We start from the raw sequence: 25,137 nt of genomic DNA on the forward strand, positions 1-25,137 counted from the left end.
AATCCCCATCTTTAATTTTAGCCTTTTTCTTTTTTCTTCTGCTATTTTTTTTTTTTTTTGGAAAAGCTTGTTTCCAGTACTGGCTTCACCATCCTAAATGAAGTTGGGGCTATCTCCATGGTTAGTCCTTAAGGAAATGTTTTCTTTAGTATTTCATTTGAGTGTTGCCTTTATTTAAACCAAGCACAGGGTTATCCAATGACTCCTTTTTTGAGATCTCTGATTTTTTTTTAGGATGTTTTATTCTAAGCCCTCAATGTCTACAACCACCATTTAAAAAAAGCATCAGCATACTAATCAACCTTTATGAAATATTATTTTGTAACTTCAGCTCAAAGAACAAATGGCTATTGGAGGCTCCTCATTTTAACAAGATTGTAAAAAGGAAATCAGTTCTTCAAAAGAAAGGAATATCCTCCGTCATTTCCCACTCCTGGGTATGAAAAGGCACTGTTTTTACATTCAGTTCCTGCGATGTGACTGTTTTGCTTCCTATTTTCTCTAGTGACTATGGAGTGTGCTCCTTAGTGCCAGTTTCATTTGTCCTAGACACTTTACAGGAGTTGCATTAGCTTGTTCTAGCCTCCAAGAAAGCCACATGTATAATAAAAACTGATTAACAGCTGATATCCTAGGACCTTAGGAATTGACAAAGAGTTTCTCTGCCTTACTCCCTAAGTCTAGGAAGCAAGCTAGTAGGATATTTTCCAAGAAACCTTGTTTATGGAATAGTGTTACTATCCTCATTCATTTCCTTATCTTCTCTACATTGTCAGAAGGATTCTCCCTTACTGGTCATTGTACAAATTTTACTCAATTTTCCATTGAAGTTGTAATAATATCCTTAAGATCTATGGGTATTATTTTTTAATCAGATAAAATAATACTCTAATTGACCTGCATTTTTTAGTTGGTGAAATGGGGGACCATAGGCAAAGATCTGGAACACTTGGAGTCCAGAGCAGCTATTGAGACAAATTTACAGACATTTGGCCGTAATTGCACACTATAGCCAAAGATGGAATTACAGTAATGCTGTTCAAAATGAACAGTCCACAACTACCAAAGACAGGTACAAGGCAAATTGAATTTGGATATTGATGAAGGTGAAATGGGATGCTTCATTCACTGACCTCAGATTTATACTGTTGCTTTTTTATGGTCTTGTTAAAAGCTTCTCTTTCCCCATGGGGAGAAGTGCATGCTGGGTAATTCTGTTGAGCTGTGACGAGGTTCTGTTGATGGACATATGTCAGGCCACTTGAGAATTGTGTCTGAGTGAAATATACTTGCACAAGTCAATTATTGATGATACTACCTTTAACAACCCCCTAAAAAGGTGGGGGTATGATTTCTTCTATGGAGCTGAGTTCAGCCAAATTCACATGCTAAAACCTGTCATTTTTTAAATTATAGTTTCTTCTCATAGCATCATCATGAAACAAGCACATCGCTTTTTTGTATCCTAATCATAATCTCAGTGTCCTAGGTTTTGTTTTTTCTTTTTCCATTAAAATCATTCCTGTGTTTCAGTCAGTAATGTGTGACCTTGATTTCATTTGGGATTTGTATTTGTGTTTTTGTTTTCCATCCCTTTATATTTCTTTGGTCCGTAGTGTCAGAAGATGATGTTTTTTATGACAAACTGCCCTCATTTGAAAGGCGCTGTGAAACCCCAGCAGGTATGGTGCTAGCCAAGTGATGTCTAGATATCTAGACGTTAAAAATCCAAGCCATTATGCCATCTGAATGCTATAAACGTCATGGACATGCTACTCACCTCATGAGTGTCCAGTGCCTCTCAGATGCACCCTGTCTGTTTGTTGTTCATTGTGGAACTCATGCCATTGAATTTGTTAAGTGAACATATTTTAAAAAGCAGCAGGTTGCATGACAGTTTCTCAGCGAACAGGTCTGGAAAAGGTGAGATGCTATTGCTTTGTGAATTTACAAAGGAAGGAATAATTTAACTGCTCAGAATTACATGTCCAGTGACTGCTTTTTAATTTAAAAAAATTATAGCGCACCGTTAGTAATCTTGTTTTCTCTTTGGTACATAGGTAAAGGGTGTTTTGTGTCTGGATGCCTAAGGTGATTCCAGGGAAGGGGATGGAAGATATATGACATCTTCCAGGAGCATTAAATTGATATGCAATGCTGTTGTCATTTAAAACCTAAGCTAAGTTTATGTGACCCATAACTCCAAGTTTATCTTTTTTAAAACATAGAAGGGGATGACATTGAAGATGAAATGGATACAGCAATTGCTGAAAGACAGTTTGCCCAAACTAGTGCAGTTAAAATATGCTGATTCCCCTGCATGGCCAGGAAGACTTCCGCTCCATGCGTACAAGCACCGAATGTCAAGCTATCGACAACACATGCCCATCCCTTTAGGCCTCCATAGCTTTGCTTTGCTTTCTGATTCCTGAACTAAAAAGAAAAGAAAAAAAAATAATAACACCCATAGATTGCCAGCCTTCCCTTTTCCCTGCACGCTAATGGCATGCAGTGCCTCCGCCCTCCCCCATAGTGAGATTAATGACCTGCTCTGTAACTCATACTGTGTCCTTCTCTCTCCCTCTCCTTAACCTTTCCCATCCCGCTTCAACTCCTGGCCATACAGAGAATGAACAGCCTTCCCTCGTTTGGTTTGACAGAGGAAAGTTTTATTTGACTTTTGAAGGTAAGTAGTACATAGCATACCAGATTCTAATTTATACTCCCCTCATCCTTTCTTCCCATTTGCATTTCCGAATCCCAGTTCCCTTCAAAAGACCTGGGCTCACTCTCTATATAAAATGCTATGGCTACTTAGAAAATATTAACTACTAAAGAAATATTACATTAATTTGGTTTGTAGGGGAACTTCAATTTATTTTATTTAAAAAAAATTAAAACGGATTTGCAATTAATATGGTTACTTAATTAACTGTGTGAAATTGAAAAAACAAAACAAAATAAAACACCTTTCTTGTCCAAGGAACTTAACTCTGTCAACCAGGGCTCCTTCCTAACACTTGCAAATGCAATGCAACAAATATAAGGACATTTTTGGTTAGAATTGGCATTTAATTCCGTTTTAGATAATTAACATTTCAGATACAACATCCACTATTGTAAAATGTAAATATGTATGTACTGTATCTCCTATGACAAGGAAGCTGCATAGAAGAGCAGAACAATGAAGAGGAAGAGGGGGAGGTATTTTCTGTAAACAGTTCTGTTGTCTCCGAAAATTGCGACTGGAATGACCTTAGTAAAATGGACAACTATCATTGGACTTGCCATTTTAGAAGATGAAGGAAAATATACATAAATGTGTCAGATGTGTAACCTCTCTGCTGAGTAATTTATGTTCTGTATTAAGGATTAGCATTCTTCTGTTTTATGTTTAAGTTCTAAATCATTTTCACAGGCCAGACACTTGATAAAATGGCCCATTTCAACTAATGGTGGAGGGAAAACGAAGTAATTTAACTTAATTAACAGATCATCTTATACGTAAATATTTATCACTTAATCCCCTATTTTCTACCATTTAAATAGCTGAATGTATCCAGGGATCAAAAGTCAGCCAAAAAATATCCAACTCTAGAATTAATCTAAATATTGAACTTGTGTTTTATGACAACAAAAAAACTTTCCTAACTTGAGTGTGTGTTTTAATGCAATTTTAAACAAGGAAATGACTTATAGATTCTTAAGTAGTTTGTGTGGTGTGGCTTTTTTTTCTCTTCGCAGTGAATTTTCCTTGTAAATGGTGCTGGAGATGGAAGTCCTTAGCTTGGGGTAGTTGGGATAGCAGCAGAAAATCGGGTCTGATTTAAAACTTTCCCAATACCTGGTTTCTTGTCCTGGCTCAGGTAGAGGACAGGAGGTGAGGCAGGCCACAGCACATCAGAAGCTTGATAGTCTCAGGTCATTAATTTTGTAATAACCAAGATGCAAAGTCTATAAACTTATGACCTTATATACTACCTCTTTAAATCAGACGGAATTAAAAAGTGCCCAAGTGTCTTTTTACTGAACAGTACATCCCAAAAGGAGAAGCTGCGATTGAATAGACTGGTGATCCTGAGGTACCATAAATACCTGCCTGTGGAAAAGCCCTCTCTCTGCTGCAGCCTGGCCTCAGCTGAGGCTGTAGAGTACCCTGCTTTAACCAAGAAATTAAACAGCACACCACTGGCACTCCTCAATAATTGTCTGAGGTTCCAAAACAACACTTTGGCAGGCTTTTTGATGTTGCAGTTTACTTTGGCTTTCGAGTATCTACTGGCTCATTTGCTTGTGTTTTATTCGGGGTTTCTTTTAACAGAGAGAGATAGTCTCTCCTTAAAGATACCGATCTAAAGACAATTTTTGGTTGTTGGTTTGTTTTTAAAATATGTTTTATCGATCAAATATAAGTATTAATAAGTGTGTGGAGTGACATAATGTGAACCACATCTTTTTATATTTTAGGAAAATATATTTGTTCATAGATTTTTTGAATATCTAAATTTGGTAACATTGTCATTCTAATTATAAGATCCAAATTCCATAAGCATCTCAATTTTGGCCAAGAGAAGTCACGTAAGAAAGTTTTAATAGAAATTACTTGGAACCGGTAGTACTGTGTCTTTGCTCAAGTCTGGGAAATATAAACAAAGCTTCCCAAGGGATTAGAGGAGCATCCATATCATGAATGTGCATTCCTCCTTATCAGGAAATGCTTATGCATATGAAAGTGCATTAACCCCTAAAGTGCCTGGGAGTGCAATTGCGCTCCTCCTGTATTTCGCCAAAAGTGCCAAGAGCGCTTTCCCGCTCCTCCTGCAGTGTCACTATTAGATGCTAGTAGTTCACTCTTTATTGACAGATGGCACTTAAGTGCAGAAAACATGTGGTAAAGGTTTCCTTAAGTTTTTGAATATGTAACTTCATTTACTTGTGATTCATAATTTTTTTCCTAAACTGCTGTAAAATCAGCAAAAATGCCTTGGCAATTTTAGCATAGTTCCTAGGATATTGGCACTCAAAGGGTTAAAATAAACTTTAAGGGAAAACTTAAAAAAAATAAATAAAAGATGACCCCTCACCCAAGAATATGTTTTTATTGATTTTGGAAAGAGAGGAAATGAGAGGGAGAGAAAGAAACATCTATCGGTTACCTCCCATACGCATCCCAACTGGGATTGAACCTGCAACCTGGGTATGTGCCCTGATGGGAATTGAACACATGACCTTTCAGTGTACGGGATGATGCTCCAACCGAGCTACACTGGCCAGGGCAAGGATAGCTATGTGGGTTTTTTATTTGTTTGTTTTTAAAGGACAATGTTTAGTTTTTTTAATATTGATTTCAGGGAGCGAGGGAGATAGAGATAGAAACATCAATGATGAGAGAGAATCATTGATCGGCTGCCTCCTGCATGCCCCCACACTGGGAATTGAGCTTGCCCTGACCAGGGATCGAACATGACCTGGTTCATAGGTCGACACTTAACCACTGAGCCATGCCAGCCGGGCAAGGATAGCTATGTTAAAAAAAAATGGATAAGTTTCGTTTTTATCATTTTTGTACATTAGTCTCAGATATTTTTAGCTAGTGCAACCTGAAAGAATTTTTAAAATTTTCTGCTGTGATAATAAAATGACATAGAAATGGTGACATGTTAAATCGCCTTAAGTATAGTGCCCCTGCCCAAATTTTTGTACTCCAAAAACCTGTCATTCAACGTATTTTATTGAATATACTTCTCGCATATTCTTCTTGGGCACTCTGCTTTTACCCACATTTATTATTAATATTAATTATCGTTATCTTTAATTTTCTACTCAGGGAATGTAGAAAAGGAAGAAAGATTCTCATGCCAAAAAAAATTCACTTTTTCTAATTCTTTTAAAGTATTATTTATTGGCATCTAAATAGTGTGTTTATAGTGCTCAAAACTTTACCCTGTCTTATTCATTCCTTTGTTCTTCTAATGCTTTAGGCAGCCTGGTCACTTAGTAAGGGTTTGAGCCACTGACTGACCAACTGTCCAGTGAACATTGGCTTGTGAGTTTCTTTGCAGATAACGTGAGATGCTTTACACTTTCAAATTGAATTTAACTAGAGATAGGAAAGTATTAGACAGTGGTTCTAGCTCACAAGAGTGTCAAAGCTTTTCCTAAAGTTTCACTTTTATAAACAATTTCACTGAAATTTAACCTATGTAAATTGTGTTAATAAAAAAAAGCCAAGGTTTCAAGAAGTAATAACTTTTTAAATTCATTCATCCAAGAGTATATCCTTTTGAAACTGTCAAGTGTTCTTGTGAGATGGGAGGAAGGGAAAGATATTTCCATGACAAGCAGAAAATGTGACTGTTAGATATTTGAGCAGTTTCCTAGAGCAATTTAACATCAAGATGTTCCCAGAAGAGTGCTGTTAGCTTATTTCACTACAGAATCATCTTGTATTTGGTAATGAAAACAAACAACCCTACAGCCATACATTCTTAAGTGTCCTTGTGCCTGAGTAACATCTCTATCCTCTGCACACACAGCCTCCCCCACACTCATCCCCTGGCTGCTCTGTGCTTCTCTCTACTGCTTTTACTCCCATCACGCCTTCGGGAATGTCACCTCTTCAGCAGCACCCTTCTCTGCATTCTAGGGCTCTCTGCCAAAATCGCCCACCTGTTTCCTTAACTGAATCCCTGCTCTTTCTCGCGACCATTTCTTCCCTGCAGCACTCTCCCTGGAAAGTTCTTCTGTTCTGTGGGTCTGGCCCCTCGGCCTCTTGGACTTCTTACCTACCCTAAGTACCAGATAGGAAAATTGCAGACATCAAGCTTAGAAGAAAAATACCAGCTTTTCCAGGACTGTGATTGCAGATACATTGTGCTGAGGCTATAATTCAGATGCAAAAAGCTAATTTCAGAGGCAATGCGTGCACGTGCACACACACCTACACACACAGACACACACACACACACACACTTTTTCCTCCCTCCTCCTATACATATATAAATTCCATATCATTTTCTCTATATGTATGTGTATGTGTGTGTGTACTTAGCGCAAACCAGTTGGTGATTCTCTATTGCTAATACCTAGAATAATGCCCAATATACCTTAGGTTAACATTTAACATTACGTAAGTATTTATATTAGTCCTCTAACATAACAACATTTTAATATTTTCAAAGCATACGTTTAAATGTCACTCATATTTCTTTCTTTGGAAGCTATTCCTAATTTTTAGAACAGGTTAGGTCTCCCTGTTGGGTGCCTCCAAAGCACCCTGTTTTCTGAATTATAACATTCTCTAAACATTATTATAACTGCTTGTTTAATGTCTGGCTTCCATGCTCCATGGAGACAGGAACATGTCTGTCTTGTTCACCAGTGTAACTAAAATATCTTTCATAGTACCATGCACATAGTAGGCACTCAATAAACACTTGCTGATTAAATGAATACAGTCATAACAATATCTGTCTTCATAGCAATATTTATCAAGGTCTTTTATGAATTTATTAATTTTTTTCTTATCAGATATGTATCAATTGCAGAATTAGTTAAAACCTTATCACTGCCCTAACGGGTTTGGTTCAGTGGATAGAGCGTTGGCCTGCAGACTGAAGGATCCCAGGTTCGATTCTGGTCAAGGGCATGTACCTTGGTTGCAGGTGCATCCCCAGTAGGGAGTGTGCAGGAGGCAGCCGGTCAATCTCTCTCATCGATGTTTCTATCCCTCTCCCTTCCTCTCTGTAAAAAATCAATAAAATATATTTTTTTAAAAAAAAACCCTTATCACTTTGTGGAAATTAATGAAATATTAGTGGAAAACCTTAACATTTTGCTGTGCAGCCATCATAGTCAATTTCCTTCTCTGGAAATTGGAATATTGGCGACACCTATTTCACAGGGTTGTAGTCAAGGGGAAATAGTTAAGTACTGAGGTCAGTGCATGCAAAATGCCCAATAACGACCAGCTAGGACCACTATGGTCCAACTTCACACATCCCCTGCTTGTAGCATGGCTGTGTTTCATTTAGATCTTGCCAGCTTTGGAAAAGGTTGGATTGTAGCATTCTAGTCTTCCACATAAAATATCTGGCAACTTGATCTGTGAGTTGCTACACGGCCTCCCTGCCTCCCTCAGAAACACTGAGCAGTCTTGTCTTTGCTGCTTATGACTCAGGAGAATCATTTGGGAGCAGAATGCCTCCTCCCTGCTGCACAGCCCCCCTCCTGCCTCCACCAGAGCCTGTCATTAAAGTTGACTTGTTGAAACTAAAGATTTGCCATGCAATACACTCCTGGGGGTGGGGAAGGGGTGGCAGTGGTGGTGATGCTGTGTTAATGCTGATGGGAGATGTAGAAGAAAATGTTACCAACTGTTTTATTAAAGGATTTATAAATCATGGCATTTCAGCAGATTTGACAAACTTCCTGAGAAAAGAACCATGAGCCAAGAATAACCAGGGGGAACTGTTTTACCTTTGTGTGGTTGTTAGCCATCGTCACACAATAGCTTTTTATTGTGTCTTCAAAGAAGAGCTGTCAGGGATTGAGGCTGCCTACCCCACTATACTCTTGGCTCTCTGACTTTCCCCTTCAGAGATGAGAACTGATATAATGAATGAAGCAATGATTCAAACAGGTGATGTCAAAGCTCAGGAGAATTTTTCATTTCTAAGCCCTTTTAATGTGTGTAGAATGAATTATTAAATCAATGCCATCTATACTAATAAAAGGGCAATATGCTAATTATACCGGGAGACCTTCCGGACAAAGCCATGGTGGCAGGGCCAAGGCAGAGGTGGTTAGGGTCAATCAAGCTGGTGGGGGGACGGGCAGTTGTGCGCAATCAGGCCGGTGGGGGAGGAGCAGTTGGGAGCAATCAAGCTGGTAGGGCAAGGCAGTTGTGGGTGAGCAGGCCAAAAAAAAAAGCCAGCAGGGGATTGGGAGGACAGTTAGGGGCAACCAGGCCAGCAGGGGAGGGCAGTTAGGGGTGACCAGGCTGGCAGGGGAGTGGTTGGGGGTGATCAGGCTGGCAGACCAGAGTTGTTAGGGGCAATCAGGCAGGCAGGCAGGCAGGTGAGCAGTTAGGAGCCAGCAGTCTCGGATTGCAAGGGCATGTCCGAGGTGTCCCAGATTGGAGAGGGTGCAGTCTGGGCTGAGGGACACACCCCCAGGCCCCGTGCACGAATTTCGTGCACTGGGCCACTAGTATATATATACACCCCTAAGATATTTTAGTCAGTTACTTGTAAAAAGCCTTTATAAACTATACTATACAAATGTAATCATTTCCTAAAATAATAATTATCATTAATAAATACTTAATATGTGCTAAGAATTCTATAATCATCGCTTCATTTATTAGATCAAAGATTGATTTGGGGTCATTAAAACATGGCATTTAAGATAAAGTATTAAGATAAGTCATTGCCCTTAAGATTTTAATCCTTTTTGTCTTTGACTGTTTTGCAACATGTGTGTGGTAATAATTTCTGCTGGAACATGGGCTTTCAGCAGACAGGCTTGCACAGACTTCTTCCTCCTCTGCTGGCTCTGCTGTCCTGTCCCCTGGACATAGTATACCTGGCGTTGGGGCTTGATTTCATGCTGGCACTCAGTCACACAGATAGGGGGTGCTGTTTACCAGAGGGCAGTGGTTCTCAACCTGTGGGTCGCGACCCCTTTGGCGGTCGAACAACCCTTTTACAGGGGTCGCCCAAGACCATCCTGCATATTAGATATTTACGTTACGATTCATAACAGTAGCAACATTACAGTTATGAAGTAGCAACGAAAATAATTTTATGGTTGGGTCACAACATGAGGAACTGTATTTAAAGGGCCAGAGGGCTGAGAACCACTGCCATAGGGTTTCTCAATTTCATAAGCAGCTTAACTACAACATAATTTTCTTTGTCCTAATTATGCCGTTGACTTAAGCACAGTACTTTTTAAAATTTAAACAGTATGGGAAAGTATAGATAAACACAGATATCTTTATATATCCAGATGGGAAATCTTGCCATCTGGATCTTGAGGGCATTATGCTAAGTGACGTTAGCGTGAAGGAGAAAGACAGATACTGCATGGTATCACTTATTTGGAGTCATTAAAAAAAAAACAACCTCATCGAAATGGAGAGTAGAAAAGTGGCTTCCAGGGGCTGGGGGAGGTGGGGAAATAGGAAGAGGTTGGTAAAAGGGTAGACTTTCAAGTGTAAGATGAATAAGGTCTGAGGAGCTAATGTAAACCTGGTGACTATAGTTGACAATACTATATTGTACAATTAAAATTTGCTAAGAGAACAGAACTTAAATGTTCTCACACAAAAAAATATGTGAGGTGTTAGATGTGTTACTTAACTAAATGGGAGGAACCCTTTCACAATGTTTATGTAAATCAAATCATCATTCATACACACTTTAAATATCTTACAGTTTTATTTCTCAGTATACCTCAATAAAGCTGAAGGGGGGAAAAAAGATCCTGGAACTTAAATAAATAAATAAATAAATACAACCCTGAAAGCATGATGTTGAGACATTAGTAGAGATAACATTTTTAATGTCTGGTGAAGCATACACACACACACACACACACACACACACACACACTGCATTTATTTGAATCCAAGAATTCATGCATTGGAATATGTTCCATCAATTTAATAACAACTTTTCAGGTGCAAAATAAACTCGATTAAATGTAGAAAAGCATTTTTTTCTCACCAACAATAGCAGACAAAATGCACGTCACTATCTTCAGTATAACCATCAGAAATTGAGTCTAAACCTGTATTATATTCAGACTTAAAGATACATCTAAATTACTTCTGGCCATCAGAAGTTATGTTAATATCACAGTAATATTCCACATGTTCATAATCATGACCTGTTTCTTCTCTTTGAAGTTGAGAGTTTAATCTTGAAAGTCACTTAGAAGTTTTTGACAAACACAGTTTTAGCACCTGAGTTGCATATCTGTAATAATAAAAAGCGTAATATGCTAACTAGACCAGACATCCTTCCGGAAGACTTACCAGATGATGCAAGGGAAGCCCTGGCCCCGGGTGCCTGCCGGGGGCCGGAGGGAAGTCCGGGTCCCGGGTGCCAGAGGGAAGCCGGTGCTGGCAGCCAGGGGAAGGAAGGCCTACTCTTGCACGAATTTTGTGCGTTGGGCCTCTAGTTCTTCTATGATGCATAATTCATTCATAACCTATTTGTCTTATCTTTCAAAATGCTGTGGTTTAGATTTCAAACAATATGGCATTTTCTTCTGTCTGATGTTGCATGTGACAGTTTTTCTTCTACGTACAAATAGCTTCTTTACTCACTTGTACATAATACTCTTACTGCATCAGATGAAATCTTAAAAAACACTTTTGAAGGAAAGTAGGGGTCCAAATGTAAACTGAAATTCAATCACATGACAGACTATCAATTCAAGTACTTCAACTCAACTGAGGAGACCATGAGATGAGCTGATTACGCTACCCATGGTTATACTCCCATGATTACAGGCAGAGCCAACAGTGGAATCTGCTCTGTTAGCAGCTGCCAACTTTCTTTTGACATTGATTACAAGATGCATCTCAACCCACTGTATGCCATAAGTGTCTATAGAAATGTTCAGAAATGTTCAAATGTTTTCAAAAGTATGTTTCTTATAATACAGGAAATAGGTTATCTACAATTTTATGTAATCTACTCATAACTGTCAATAGTAGCTATTTAAGTTTACTACATTTGTGTATACATGTGTGCACATATACATATACATATGCAACTATATAATGTATACATATACATATGTATTATATAATCATGTTAATGGTTCCATAGTATTATATTTTATGAATGTACTTATCTTTTATTAATGGATATTTGGGTTTTCATCCTCTATTTTTTTGCTCTATGTCAAAGGTACATATCCTCTAGCAGTGTCTGAATTTGTTGAAAGAAATATTGTTAAAAATGGAATTGCTATGTTAAAGGAGATGCAGTTTAAATATTACTACATTCTACCAAATGTTTCCTACACAAAGTTCATACCAGGATTATGATTAACAATTTTTCTGTGCCCTAATTAACACGGAGTTATTTTCAGTTGTTGGTTTTTTTTTCACCTTTTCCAACCTAATAGGGAAAATGTGATATGTGATTATTTTTAGCTCCATTGTTAATTACTGGGAACTTTTAAATATCTGCATCACATTTCATTCTGTCATGAATCATGATTCATTTCACTTCAGTTGTTAGGTATATAAATTGCTTCAAGTTGCCCCACATGCAGTGAACATCTTGCACATAATTCTTTGGCCTTAAGATATTTTCTTAGAATAGGTTCTTAAAATTGGAATTTGGGGCTAAAATTATGAAACTTTTAAAAGTTCATGCTACCCATTGCCAAAGCAGTTTTCTAGAAAGATTATACCAATTTTAACTGCCATCATTATATCACCATGCCTACTTCATTATATTCTCACAAGCATGAAGTATTTTTTTCAGATATTTTCTAATCTGAGAAGGTGAAACTCTACCTGTTGCATTTCTTTGGTTACATAGCCACCACCTTTCTGAAAGTCCACACCAGGCTTTTCACCGAAAAGCATACTCCTCCTTCCCAACATGCTTGGATGGCTATTTCGGAACCTCTAATTCTTCCCATTCCTTAAACAGACTACTTGGAATTTCTCTTGGTGCTCATGTCACTGTCCCCTATAGGCTGTTGTATTCTGGCCTTGCTCCTGTTTGGTTCAAAGCCTAAACCAGGGTTACCCCAGCTTCTCTGACCATATCCCCTGACTAGATTTCCCACTTTCCTGCCCCAGTACAGGGACCACCCACGTTGTCCAAGTGAAAACAGCTCTGGATTGGCCAAGCTCTCCTGCCTCCCTTTCCTGTACTCTGTTCCTATGTAAGGCCCTTACTAGATATTCTCCCCATATCTTGATTATATCACCCATAACTATGGCACCACAGTTATTCACTCAGTGGAAACTTGAATAAATAGTTTTTAAAATAAACAATTATTCTTCTGTAAATCCAGTGCCTTAGACTTTTTCCAAAAGAGTTGATGAGGTGTACAGGTCATGAGCATCCATGGCCCTTTTAAACTATGGACCAGTGATTCTCAAACTTTTTTTTTCTGTATCCTCCCTCCCTTAGGGAGCCTTTTTAGACCTTTCTTTTTCCATAATTGCTCCCCAGTAGAATTTTAATAATCACAGATGTTCTGTACATCTGGTTATGTACTGCATGTATATCTGCATGCTTTATATATAAAAAAGTAAGATTTATTTTCCCCAAGAATCACTTTTTTCTCTTTTTTTTACACTCCCCCTCCCCCAAGAACCACTTTTCACCTCCTGTGGGGTGATACTGCTGCACTGAGAATACCTGCTGTGCATCTAGCTGTACCTTGGAACAAAGTGTACTAACATGAATGGGCAAACATTGATAATACAGGGTAGGGTTTACTAATGCAATTGAAGTTAGATTTGGTTTTCATTCACAGCACATCACTTACTATAGAGCAAGTTACCTTGAGCAAACGGTTTAATTTCACTAGGTTTCAACTTCCTCACTGGTAACATACTAGTATACATAACAATAGTTTGTACCTCAAAGAGATGTTTTGAGAATAGAAGACATAACGCATGTAAAGCATTTAGCACAGTGGTCATTACATATAAGTGCTCTACATAAATCAGCTGTTGATATATATACTCTCTGAGTCACGTTCTACCTGGCTCAGCTTCACATGTCTGATCGAATACATTCTCAGTGCTATCTACATGGGACTGTCTAGGGTTGTGTGAGTTCTCATACTGAAGACATTGCGTTGTGGCTTTGTCTTCTCCCTTATGTCTATTTTTAACAATAGTCCTTGCGTTGATGTTTGATGTGATGTTGAGGATGAAAACAAAGTATAATTTTTCCATTTTCTGAGTCATACATTATTTTGGAATGTTAATTAGTGCAGTTTGAAGAAAATTCTCTGTAATGACAAAAATGTCAGCTGAATATGTTTCTAGACAGAGTGGAATTTGAAAAATACGAAATATATGCAGCCCAGCTGATGTGGGATCAGTGGTTGAGCATCAACCCATAAACCAGGAGGTCAGGATTCGATTTCCAGTCATGGCACACATGCTGGGATTGTGTGCTCTACCCCCAGTAGGGGGTATGCAGGAGGCAGTGATCAATGATTCTCTCTCATCATTGATGTTTCTCTCCCTCTCCCTCCCTCTCTGAAATCAATAAGAATATTTTTAAAAAGAAATATATACACATGAAATTATATAGATAGATAGATGATAGATAGATATAGATAGATATAGATATAGATATGGATTTAGATATAGATATAGATATAGATATATAGATATAGATATATCTCCAGAACAGGTAAGCAGGGACTTATGAAGAAGAAAACTGAAAATAACCCTATTCTATACCCAGAAATTCAATATCCTTTATTCTACTTTATGAAAACTGACTTTCTTAAGTGTGCCATCCTCCTTTTCATGGATGTGAATGCCTTGCACACCAAAAAACATGTAACAGGTGTAACCCACTCAATGCCATTGTGGGTCAAGATGAAACCTATGTGGCTCATTGTAAGTTAAGTGGACCTGTATTTGAATCCTGACTCCACCACTTCTGTCTGTGAAAATGTGGGCAAATAACTATCTTCTTTCAGATCTTGTTTTTTGATCTGTAAATATTTAGAAAGCAAACTCCATGAATTCAGTGAAAGTGATGGTGTAAAGTCTTTGTCAATTGACAATTAATAAAACTATTAATGCCCGAATAAGAAGGAAAAAAGACATTTCCATCATAGGAAATTGAGAGGCCCTTAGGAAAATTTATAAAACTCTCAATTAAGCCTGCAATAATGGCTCACTTGATCATGATTTAAAGCCAAATTTGAACCTAGATTGATGTGTAGAGCTATAATATAATTTTTTATCAGAAAAATATACCCTTCCCCAAAATATCAACACAAATCATTTTTGTTCATTCTAAGAATCCATTAATTATTTGATGACCAGTAATAAAAATTTTTCACACAAATACAGCTTATGATAGATAATTTAGAGTCCCAACCAAGCCTTTTATCACTATATCCTTTGAAATTATAGGAACCACTTAAATACATTTGTTTAGGGATAACTTTTTTATAATGACCATTCTTAGGTAACAAGGATATCCTAACTCATATTTAATCTTCATAACATCTGTAGAAGATACTATCTCTGTTTTACAAAATGATGAATCTAAACTTCAGAGAGGTTAAGTAATTTGCTCAAGGTCACACAGTAAGTGATAAAGTCAGGATTCAAATTAAACTCAATATTATTTCTTTGTCTTTGTCACTAAATTATACAGAATGTACTCTAAATTATAGAATTGAATATAATTTATTTTTTATTCCAACTAACATGAACTGCTTTAAAAAAAAAAAAAACTAACCCAATTTCCACTCTGCTGCTTCATGCAATTCCTGAAATTTCTTCTCTCTTCTTTTATGCGTTCTGAGACTTTGTTGCTTACATGTGTTTGTTCCATCTCCGTCACCCTCATTTCTGGATGTAAGGGTCATTTGCCCACCTTGACTACATGCTTCACTTTGATGCAGTGACCAGCAAGGTTGTGAGATGAGGCATCTTTGTTAAACTCAGGACGTAAACACTCACTTATTTGTAAACTATCTTGTACTTTTACTCAATTTCTGGACCTGAGTATTTTGCTTCCTTTTCTCTTTTTATTTAAAAAAAATTCATTCTTTTTTAAAATATGTTTTTATTGTTTTGTTTTGTTTTACAGAGAGAGGAAGGGAGAGGGAGAGAGAGATGGAAACATCAATGAGAGAGAAATATTGATTGGCTGCCTCCTGCATGTCCCCTACTGGGGATCAAGTCTGCAACCCAGGCATGTGCCTTCACTGGGAATTAAACCAGTGACCTCTTGGGTCCTGGGTCAACACTCAACCACTGAGTCACACCAGTGGGGCTCCTTTTGTGGGGGGAGGTGTATCTTTCTCTTTTAAAATGTCTCTCTATTCCCTTTTTTCCTTTAGTGTTGTATATACACAGTCTATACTCCATATTCCACAAATCAAGGACCTTATCTTTTAAATATTTCATACTATTATGAGATTTTTTTTTTACCTTAGGGTGTGTGGTGTGTGTGTAATTTTGCTTGGTGATGAGAGTCACAGAAAACTGCCTTTCAGAAAATAATCCTCACACACTGGTGACTCTGTGTGTCTTTCTCCATTTCTCAGAACCCCTAAGTGTACATGAAATTGCTTTCCAGGACCCTGGAGTTGCTATTTTGTCAGAATTCCACAACCTGATGGCAGCAACTCATCCTTCTGGGCTACTACAAAAGCGCTATCAGATGCCTAACAAAGTTTTGTTCTGACTCCGCTCCTAAAACAGAGTAGGCTAGAGTGTGGGATCCAGAGTCAGGCATTCCTATTTAGAATTTGCATCCCAATTCTGTCCTTAACTGCTTACTAACTGAGTGGCTGTGGAGCAAGGCTACTGAATGATGTGAAACCTGTTTGCTCATCTATAAAGCAAGGATAATAATGATAATTTAGCCGTGTGGGCATATTACCAGGATTAAGAGTTAATATAACTAAAGTTCCCTGAATAATTCTTGGTATACAGTGAAAACTACAGGAGTTTTTGTGGTTGCTACTACTGTTTTTGTTAAAGTCAGGAGACCTAGGATTGATTTTCACTATTGCCACTTACTAGCAGAGTGACCTTGAGCTAGTCGCAGTGGTCGGCAAACTGCGGCTCAGCAAACCGTGGCTCGCAAGCCACATGTGGCTCTTTGGCCCCTTGGGTGTGGCTCTTCCACAAAATACTGACTTCTGTGCATGGGCCATGAAGTTTCAACCACACTGTACGTGCGCGCCCGCATGTGGTATTTTGTGGAAGAGCCACACTCAAGTGGCCAAAGAGCCACATGTGGCTCAGGAGTCATGGTTTGCTGACCACGGAGCTAGTGAAATGGAAATTATGAATTTGATTATCCCTTCAATGTATAAAGAACATAAAGCCATATTAGTGTTTGATCTTTTATTTTATGGAAGGACTTACATAATAAATACTGTTTCTACCTTGAATTCTTTAAAAATGATCATTGATAGTAATACAATAAGTTATAATATTAAATTATTTTCCAACTTTATATAATGCTTTACTGTTTATTTTTACCTAATATTATAGTTCCTTTCCATACTTTAAGCCTCATGAAGATTAGGGCATATCTTATATTTTTCTATGCATCCTTCAGCACCTAGTACAATGTCTAATTATTGCAAGAACTCACACTTGAATGAATCAAAAGACAGACATGCATTCAGCAAACGTTTACCTCTTGTTGGTCCAAGCATCATATCAAGCAACTTAAACAGATATAATAACCACATATAACAAACGTCTTACAATAACAGAATTTTAGTGATGAAAGAAACCTGACAATTCTAGTTTAGCTTTATGCTCAATGAAAAATACCATTTGTGGTATCATTTCCCTTTGTTTCCTACCAAAGTAAATACTTAACTTCAAAGAACCTACTCTATTTCCACAACCTGAGTAAAGCTTGCCCTGACAAAGTAACAGCAACAAAAACGGCAATAATTACGTCTTTCGAGTACATACTGTGCTAAGGACTTCAGAAATATCCCATTTGATGTTCACCACAAGCCTTTAGCATAGATATTATTATTATCTGTTCTATTTTAAAGATGAGGAAACTGAGTCATGGACATTAAGTAGCTTGCTCCTGGTCATCCAGATTGTAAATGGAGGAACCAGGATTCAGAGCTAAATCTGTATGACCAAAGCCCAAGCCTCCTTCTGTTCAATCACAGAACAGTGCCCCCATCCGGCTTATTTGGCAATTAATCTTGGGTGAAAAAACCTAGTGCTATCACTTTATTGTCTTAAGCTTTTGTTTGCTTATGTTAATTAAGTTTTTCATATGTTTATGTCTTGTTTCCTGAGAGTTTACATATTTGTGACCCCACCATTATCTTGCAGGAAGTAGAGGTTCAGTAAATGTTTGACAGGTCCTTCTCCCCCAACTTCCACTGAAGAGATACTATTTTCAAGGCAGCTTATTTCCCTGTTAGAAAATTGTTCCTACTGTTCAAATTTTCTTAGTACCTATAAACAACTTAAGAATCATAGAATTCTAAAACACAGAGAGTATGTACTCTGTTGCCTTTGTTCTGTGGTTGAGAAAATCTAAAGTTAATTGAATTGCCCAGGGTCACGAAGCTATTAACTTGCAGATCCGTGGCCATGAACCCTGGTCCCTTGAGTCAATGTCTGGTAATATTATTTCAGATATTTGAAAAGAGGTGACAGGATCCTCATAGTCCTCTTAGGCCATGAGGTTTGAATTTTTCACCACCTTAGATATTCTTCTGGTTTTAAACCAGCTTTCTAATGATAATACTAACAGACTCTCTTAAGGTACTGCAGGGGAACAGAAGCATTCATTTATTACTAAATAGCATTTTAATTAAGTATAATCTTTATGCAAACTAATCTGTCATTAGTGAAAAATGTATTTGCCTTATAGTTTGGTCATCCCACTTTGTAGCAATAAACTGTAGCTTAAGGAAATAGGTAAAAAGAAAAAAGAAGAACAATTTACTTTAAAATGGATTTAGAATAATCGCTACTTAGAAATGGCTCAACATTTGTAGAATATGTGTAGATTAATATATACTTGTCATTGAATATTGTGATTCATCTAATTCTCAATTCACTTGGTAAGACTTATTATCCACCCAGTTTCACTATTTTATTCACAAGAATATCATGGGAGACTATTGAAAGCTTTGCAGAACTGAAAAATATTACACATGATAATTCTCTTCATCTACTAATATTGGCATTTCTCATCAATTTTTACCTTTTTCTTTCTAAGAGGTCGCCTTGCCTGCATTATTGTCTCCCTCACTAAATTCTCCACCACACTATAGCTAGTGATCTAAACTCAAGCCCTCTTTTAACTGTCCTATTCCAAATGATTCAAAGCCCTCCCATCTTTCATAGAGAATATTCTTAATTTTATCCAGGACTCCCAAGGACTTTAAGAATTTTATAATTCTGTTCCAAATTTTATAACTGATGCTCTGAAAAGCACCATAGATTTGTATTAGATTATCAAAAAGTAACTATGATTTTAATGCCTATAAATCACATATAAAATAAAGACAAATTTTCCTAAATAGTTATATAAACCTCTTCATGACCTAATTCCTAACCCCCCAAGCCTCATCTCCTTCTTTGTCTCAGCCTTCAATAACCACCACATTCATATATATATATAAAATATACACACACACACACACACACACACATATATATATGCACAAACACACACATACAATAATAATAACAATAATGATGTCACACTTCCTGTGGTTTCTCAAAATATCATGTGAACTGAGCAAACATATGTCCACCTATGTACATGCTGGACCATCTTCCTTCTCCCCATCCTGAGATCCCAGTCATCCTCAAACCTCAGCCACCTTCTCACCTTCTCAATGAAACCTTCTCTGACGCATCCAAGCAAGAAGTGCTTTCATAGAGCTTTGCTCGTACCATTCCCAAAGCATTTATTAAATTGCTCTAATAATTTGATTGAAGGTCTATCCCTTCACAAAACTCCAAGCTACAATCATAAGGTGGCTATGATCCTGACATACTGGTGAGAATCCAGCCCCCTTGCCAAGTTTTAACCAACAGTTAGGGAGACCATGCTACTTCAGCAGAATAACCTAGGATTCATTCAATAAGCATTTGAACTAATGCGTGAACAAATAAACAGCAACACTATTAGAAAATAATGGTCTCTTTTTACATGTGCCTCCTTTATGTATAGATGTGCATAAACTTTACCTTTTTGAGACTCAGCAATGGATAATTTATTTATTAAAAGATCAGTGTAATTCGGGCTCTGTTTTACAGAATAGGGAGGTCTCATAAAAGAAGTTCATGTCATACTTTCTTCTCTCTAAATGTTTACAGTCTGTGGGCAGCAACGACTTAGACATGTATAAGACTCACTGTTGGTACTTTAATTGTTAACTTTCCCTCAAATGATGCTATAATTTCCTACTTGGTCTGCAAAATGAGATAGCCCTCAGAGCTTAAACTTTGCACTTAAACGTATCTGAGTACCAATCTTAAATATTCTGTGTACCAGCAGTGCAAGACTGACCCAATTGTATAAACTCTGAGCCTTGGCTGTATCAACTACAAAATGAAGGTAATGCTTCCTTCATATGTTTACAAAGATAATATATGTACCACACCTGGTAAGTACACAGCAAGTAATGGTGATGGTAGTGAATGGTGTTGATGGTGTTAATGCTGATGGTGATGTTAGCACATTGAACTGCAACTCCTTGAAGACAAGGATTATCTTTAATTTATATTTGAATCCCCAACACCATAGTACCTGATACATAGCAGAGAGAGTAAGCAGATGTTTCTTACTAGTATAATCAGTTGCCAACTACTAGATATTAACAGCCAAGGGAAATAGAAAAAGAAGAGACTAGCGCGAACTAGAATTATCAAGGGAAACTTTAATGAGGACAGAGGTATACACAGGGTATATTTTTTCATTGCCAGAGAACAAAACAGAAGTGACTGAGTTACTGGAGATGAAAGAAGCATAACATGGAGTCTGTGGTGGGGCGGGGAAGAGTAAATGTCTTCCTTTGAAGCAGTAGCAGGGGACATAATTAAATACTTTATAATTACTAACACTTTACTGTTCAGCACCAGGCCTACATATTAATAACAAAGATAGTAATCCCAAGCCTTGCTCCCTTTGGAAGCCTCACATTATGTCAAAACCATACAAGAAAATGTCTCATTTAAACAAACTATATGACATAATAAGAAAAACATGAGCTTTATAGGGCGGCAAATCTAGGTTTGAATTGTAATTTTGCCATTCAACTAACTTTATTGTCTTGGGCAAGTCACTTACCTCTTTGAGCTTCAGTTTTCTCTTCTGTAAAATAGGAATAATAGTGTTTGTCCCACAGGGCTGATGTGGGGTTGCATGATATTCTTGTAAGGTATCCAGTGCAGTGCCTGGTGTGTAGCAGGTGTTCAATAAACATGCGTATTGCTGTTATTTTTAACTAGAGGCCTGGTGCACAAATTCGTGCGGGGGTGGGGGGGGGCATCCAGCTAGCCCGCCAAAATAGGGGCTGATCGGGCCAGGCCAGTAGGCAGGGGGAGGGAAGTGATAGGGGGAGCAGATGTGGGAGGTTGGCCAGCCCCGTTCCTGATGGGAGGGAATCGGGTGGGGCCAGCCAGGGGGCAGGGCCATGGGCAGTTGGCCAGCTGGCCCTGCCCTCTGGTCATACTCCCGGTCGAACTCCAAGTTGAGGGGACAATTTGCATATTAGCCTTTTATTATATAGGATAGTATGATTTGATGCATTTATGTGTTTGTTCCAAGCCAAGGGGTATATTTTGGTTGTCCGTTTTTTGGACATGTAAGCTTGAGCCTACTTGATCTGAGAATAATTGGGAAATAATCCCAGATTTTTAAAATGGAAATAATCCAGAAAAGGACAAAGTGTAGCATTGTACTCTGTGGCTGTTTGTGTCTTTAACGTGAAGAAATGCTAAAAGTGTTATGGGCAATTATGTAGGGTGAATACTCAAATAGGAAGCTAATAATTTCCTTTATTAACTACCTGCTGTACAAACTGTCATGCAAATACTGCCTTGTGCTGTATGCAAAACATTGAAACACCTAGGACTTTATTCTTCTGCTTGGATTTTTTTTCTGTAGTAAAATACATACTGAATTAATTTCAAGTGTGTTTGTCTGTAAACCAGCCAAATATTTCTTTTTAAATATTTGAGCTCTATGTTGAATATACAGAGTTATAGTTCTTAGCACATTACCTTTTTTTCAGTAGTAGATTGCATTCTTTAATCCTTTAATATAGTTCCACATATACTAAAATGTCTTTTATGCCCATATTAATGAAATTTTTTCATTTTATACAGGTTCCTCCAGGGGACCCAGCCCTCTAACCATGGGGGCCCAGGACACCCTCCCTGTTGCAGCAGCATTTACAGAAACGGTCAACGCCTACTTCAAAGGAGCAGATCCCAGCAAGTAAGCCTGGGACTTAGTCCCCTGTATTCTCCACACTCTGTCTTATTTGGTAGAGGCTACCTTATTTACACCTACTTAATTCCTTGTCCTAGAACCAAAAGAAGTCCAGCAAACAAGAAAAAGTGGCATACCTAGAATGGACAAGAAGATTTAATTAGGGATATTAATTCACTGATTTTTTTTTAAAGAATGTACCAAAAGATCCAATAATCGAATATCTTACCATCCAGAAATCTCTGATTTAGTGCTGGTTGCAAGTAACAGAATACTATAACTCAACTCTGTCAGCAATGAGAAAATTTATTATGTCACAAAAGTAAATGTCCAGATCATGTCTTCTGTTGCCCTCATCTTTCCTGGACAGGAATCGCCTGCATACAAACTAAAACAATGGTGCATTGGAATGAGAATGTGGGGGGAAAACTTCCCATAACACCCGGATAAATGAGAGGGCAAGTTATATGTGACCCTTACTCTGAGTAAGGAAAAACTGGCCAGAAATAGAATAAGTAAATAAATTGTAATCACAGCAAAACAAAACTTCTAGGGAAAAATATACTACTATTTACAAGAACCTTATTTCACTTATATCAGGGATTTGACCAGAATGTATATGTAACATAACTAAATGTTTTGTCTCTATATAAGGAGTTTCACAAAAAGGGTTCAGGGACTGTGTGGATTTCCTGAGATTATATTACTTAAACTTACATGTGTGTGCATATACGCATTTGTCCGTAGAGGGGGTCTACAACATTAATCACTTTCACAAAGGGGTTGTAATCACAGCAAAACAAAACTTCTAGGGAAAAATATACTACTATTTACAAGAACCTTATTTCACTTATATCAATACATATTGATAAGGGACTTGACCAGGATGTATATGTAACATAACTAAATGTTTTGTCTCTATATAAGGAGTTTCACAAAAAGGGTTCAGGAAGTCTGTGGATTTCCTGAGATTATATTACTTAACTTACATGTGTGTGCATATATGCATTTGTCCGTAGAGGAGGTCTACAACATTAATCACTTTCACAAAGGGGTTCATGAACCACACACACACACACACACAAAGTTAAGAGTGATTATTGTTCTACACTAAAAACTAAACACAAGTCAAACTAGGTTTCACTTGTGTCACTAGTAGAATTCAAGTCTGAATTTGATGGATAAACAAAGGGCAAACCTAAGTGAGGGAAATATTGCTGAGAAAACCTTAGTATCTATGGAAATAACAGTGAGAGAAAAAATCAATGTTCATAAAGAACAATAGGCTATTTTATAAAAATTTTGAAAACAGTGATAATTAAGAATAATTAGAACTTTGCTTCCCACATGTATTTGAAGTGGGAATCTGTATGACTAATCATGAATTCTCTTACCACTTCAGAAACACTGGTTTTTTAAGTCTAGGTGTAACACTATTACGCTGGGAAAGTAATATAATTAGTAACTCCACCTTTTGGTGTCCTACCCAACCTCTGGGATCTATCAACCACTCTAAGTGTCATGTCTTTTTAAATATCTAGGTTTTATTTAAGCCCAGAGTATTGTAAAGAAGCACACACTGTGGCCTGTGGTATCTTAGTCCATTTGGGCTGCTAAGACAGAATACCATAGAGTAGGTAGTATATTTCTCATAGTTCTGGAGGCTAGGAAGTCAAAGATCAAGAAGCTGGCAGATTTGAGTGTCCAGTGAGACGGGATCTATCAACCACTGTAAGTGTTATGTCTTTTTAAATATCTAGGTTTTATTCTAAGCCCAGAGTATTGTAGAGAAGCAAACACTGTGGCCTGTGGTATCTTAGTTCATTTGGGCTGCTAAAACAGAATACCATAGAGTAGGTAGTTTATTTCTCATAGTTCTGGAGGGTAGGAAGTCAAAGGTCAAGAAGCTGGCAGATTTGAGTGTCCAGTGAGATCTGGCTTCCAGATTCATAGACAGCCTTTTCCCATGTAACCTCACATTGTGGCAGGGACAAGGGAGCTCTGTGGGATCTCTTTCTTTCATAAAAGCACTAACCTCGTTTATGAGGGCTCTACCCTCATGGCCTAGTCACCTCCCAAAGGACCACTTCCAAATGCCATCACACTGGGGATTAGATTTCAGTCTAGAGCACTCTGGTTTATTTCAGGTCTTTCTTTTTTATCTTCAAAGCAGGAAGTTCATTTGCCACATCCTCATAGCCATAGAAATTAAAAGCTACCTCATACAGAGGTCTGAGTTTGAACTGTTAGTGCAAGGACATACCCTGAGAGGTCTGAGTTTGAACTGTTAGGGCAAGGACATACCCTGAGTTTAAGTTGTATCTATACTACATGGGATAAACCTGGGTGCCATAGACTGAATGTTTACATTCCCCTGCCCCCATGCCCAATTCATATATGAAAACCCATAAAAGCAGTCAAACCAAATTAATTTTTAGTGCTTTTCCTATGCTGTTGGATATGAACTGAGCCGTTGACTTGTGGATGACTGCACATATTGAGCTGTTTTTAATTATACTGCCATAAATAGTTACAGAACATACTATATATTGGTAGATAGGAGGTACAGAATATTTCATTAAAATTATGAGATCTAAAATTTATGAACAGATCATGAAGTAGTGTTCTTCTAAATTGAATTTCTTCTCCAGGCAGTAAATCATTTTCATTGCTGTCCCTGTGTTATTCACTTTCAAGGAAGCAACTCAAGTTCAAAAGTTTGATCATGGGGTGAGGAAGGAAGGAGGAGGTTAAAGCCAAACACAGCACCACATAGGGCATGATGCAGAACAGAAATGGGGATTTGCTTTTGCCTGTGGTTCCCTCTCATCCTGAATCAGAGCCTTCTCCATGTGTTCAGAATGTACATTGGAAACAGAAATCTACTACTTTAATTGTTTTTTACAATCCATTATGATATACAATCCATTCGAATAGAGTTACA

At 37.7% G+C, this 25,137-nt stretch overlaps 1 protein-coding gene across 17 annotated transcripts in view; it reads left to right on the plus strand.

The window, feature by feature from the left end:
* Nucleotides 1–25,137, plus strand: part of SGIP1 (SH3-domain GRB2-like (endophilin) interacting protein 1) — a 226,394-nt gene that overhangs the window by 181,213 nt on the left and 20,044 nt on the right. For 7 of the 17 annotated variants that reach the window (XM_015565995.1, XM_006766889.2, XM_015565994.1 and 4 more), the window contains 3 exons: nt 1,617–1,682; nt 2,627–2,686; nt 22,088–22,199. In XM_015565995.1, the coding sequence (XP_015421481.1) occupies nt 1,617–1,682; nt 2,627–2,686; nt 22,088–22,199 (238 nt within the window). The remainder of the gene's footprint in view (nt 1–1,616; nt 1,683–2,626; nt 2,687–22,087; nt 22,200–25,137) is intronic. The other 10 variants (XM_006766893.2, XM_006766894.2, XM_006766898.2 and 7 more) reach the window with 3 other exon arrangements.

Source organism: Myotis davidii, unplaced genomic scaffold (assembly GCF_000327345.1).
Source record: "Myotis davidii unplaced genomic scaffold, ASM32734v1 scaffold122, whole genome shotgun sequence".
Taxonomy (NCBI): domain Eukaryota; kingdom Metazoa; phylum Chordata; class Mammalia; order Chiroptera; family Vespertilionidae; genus Myotis; species Myotis davidii.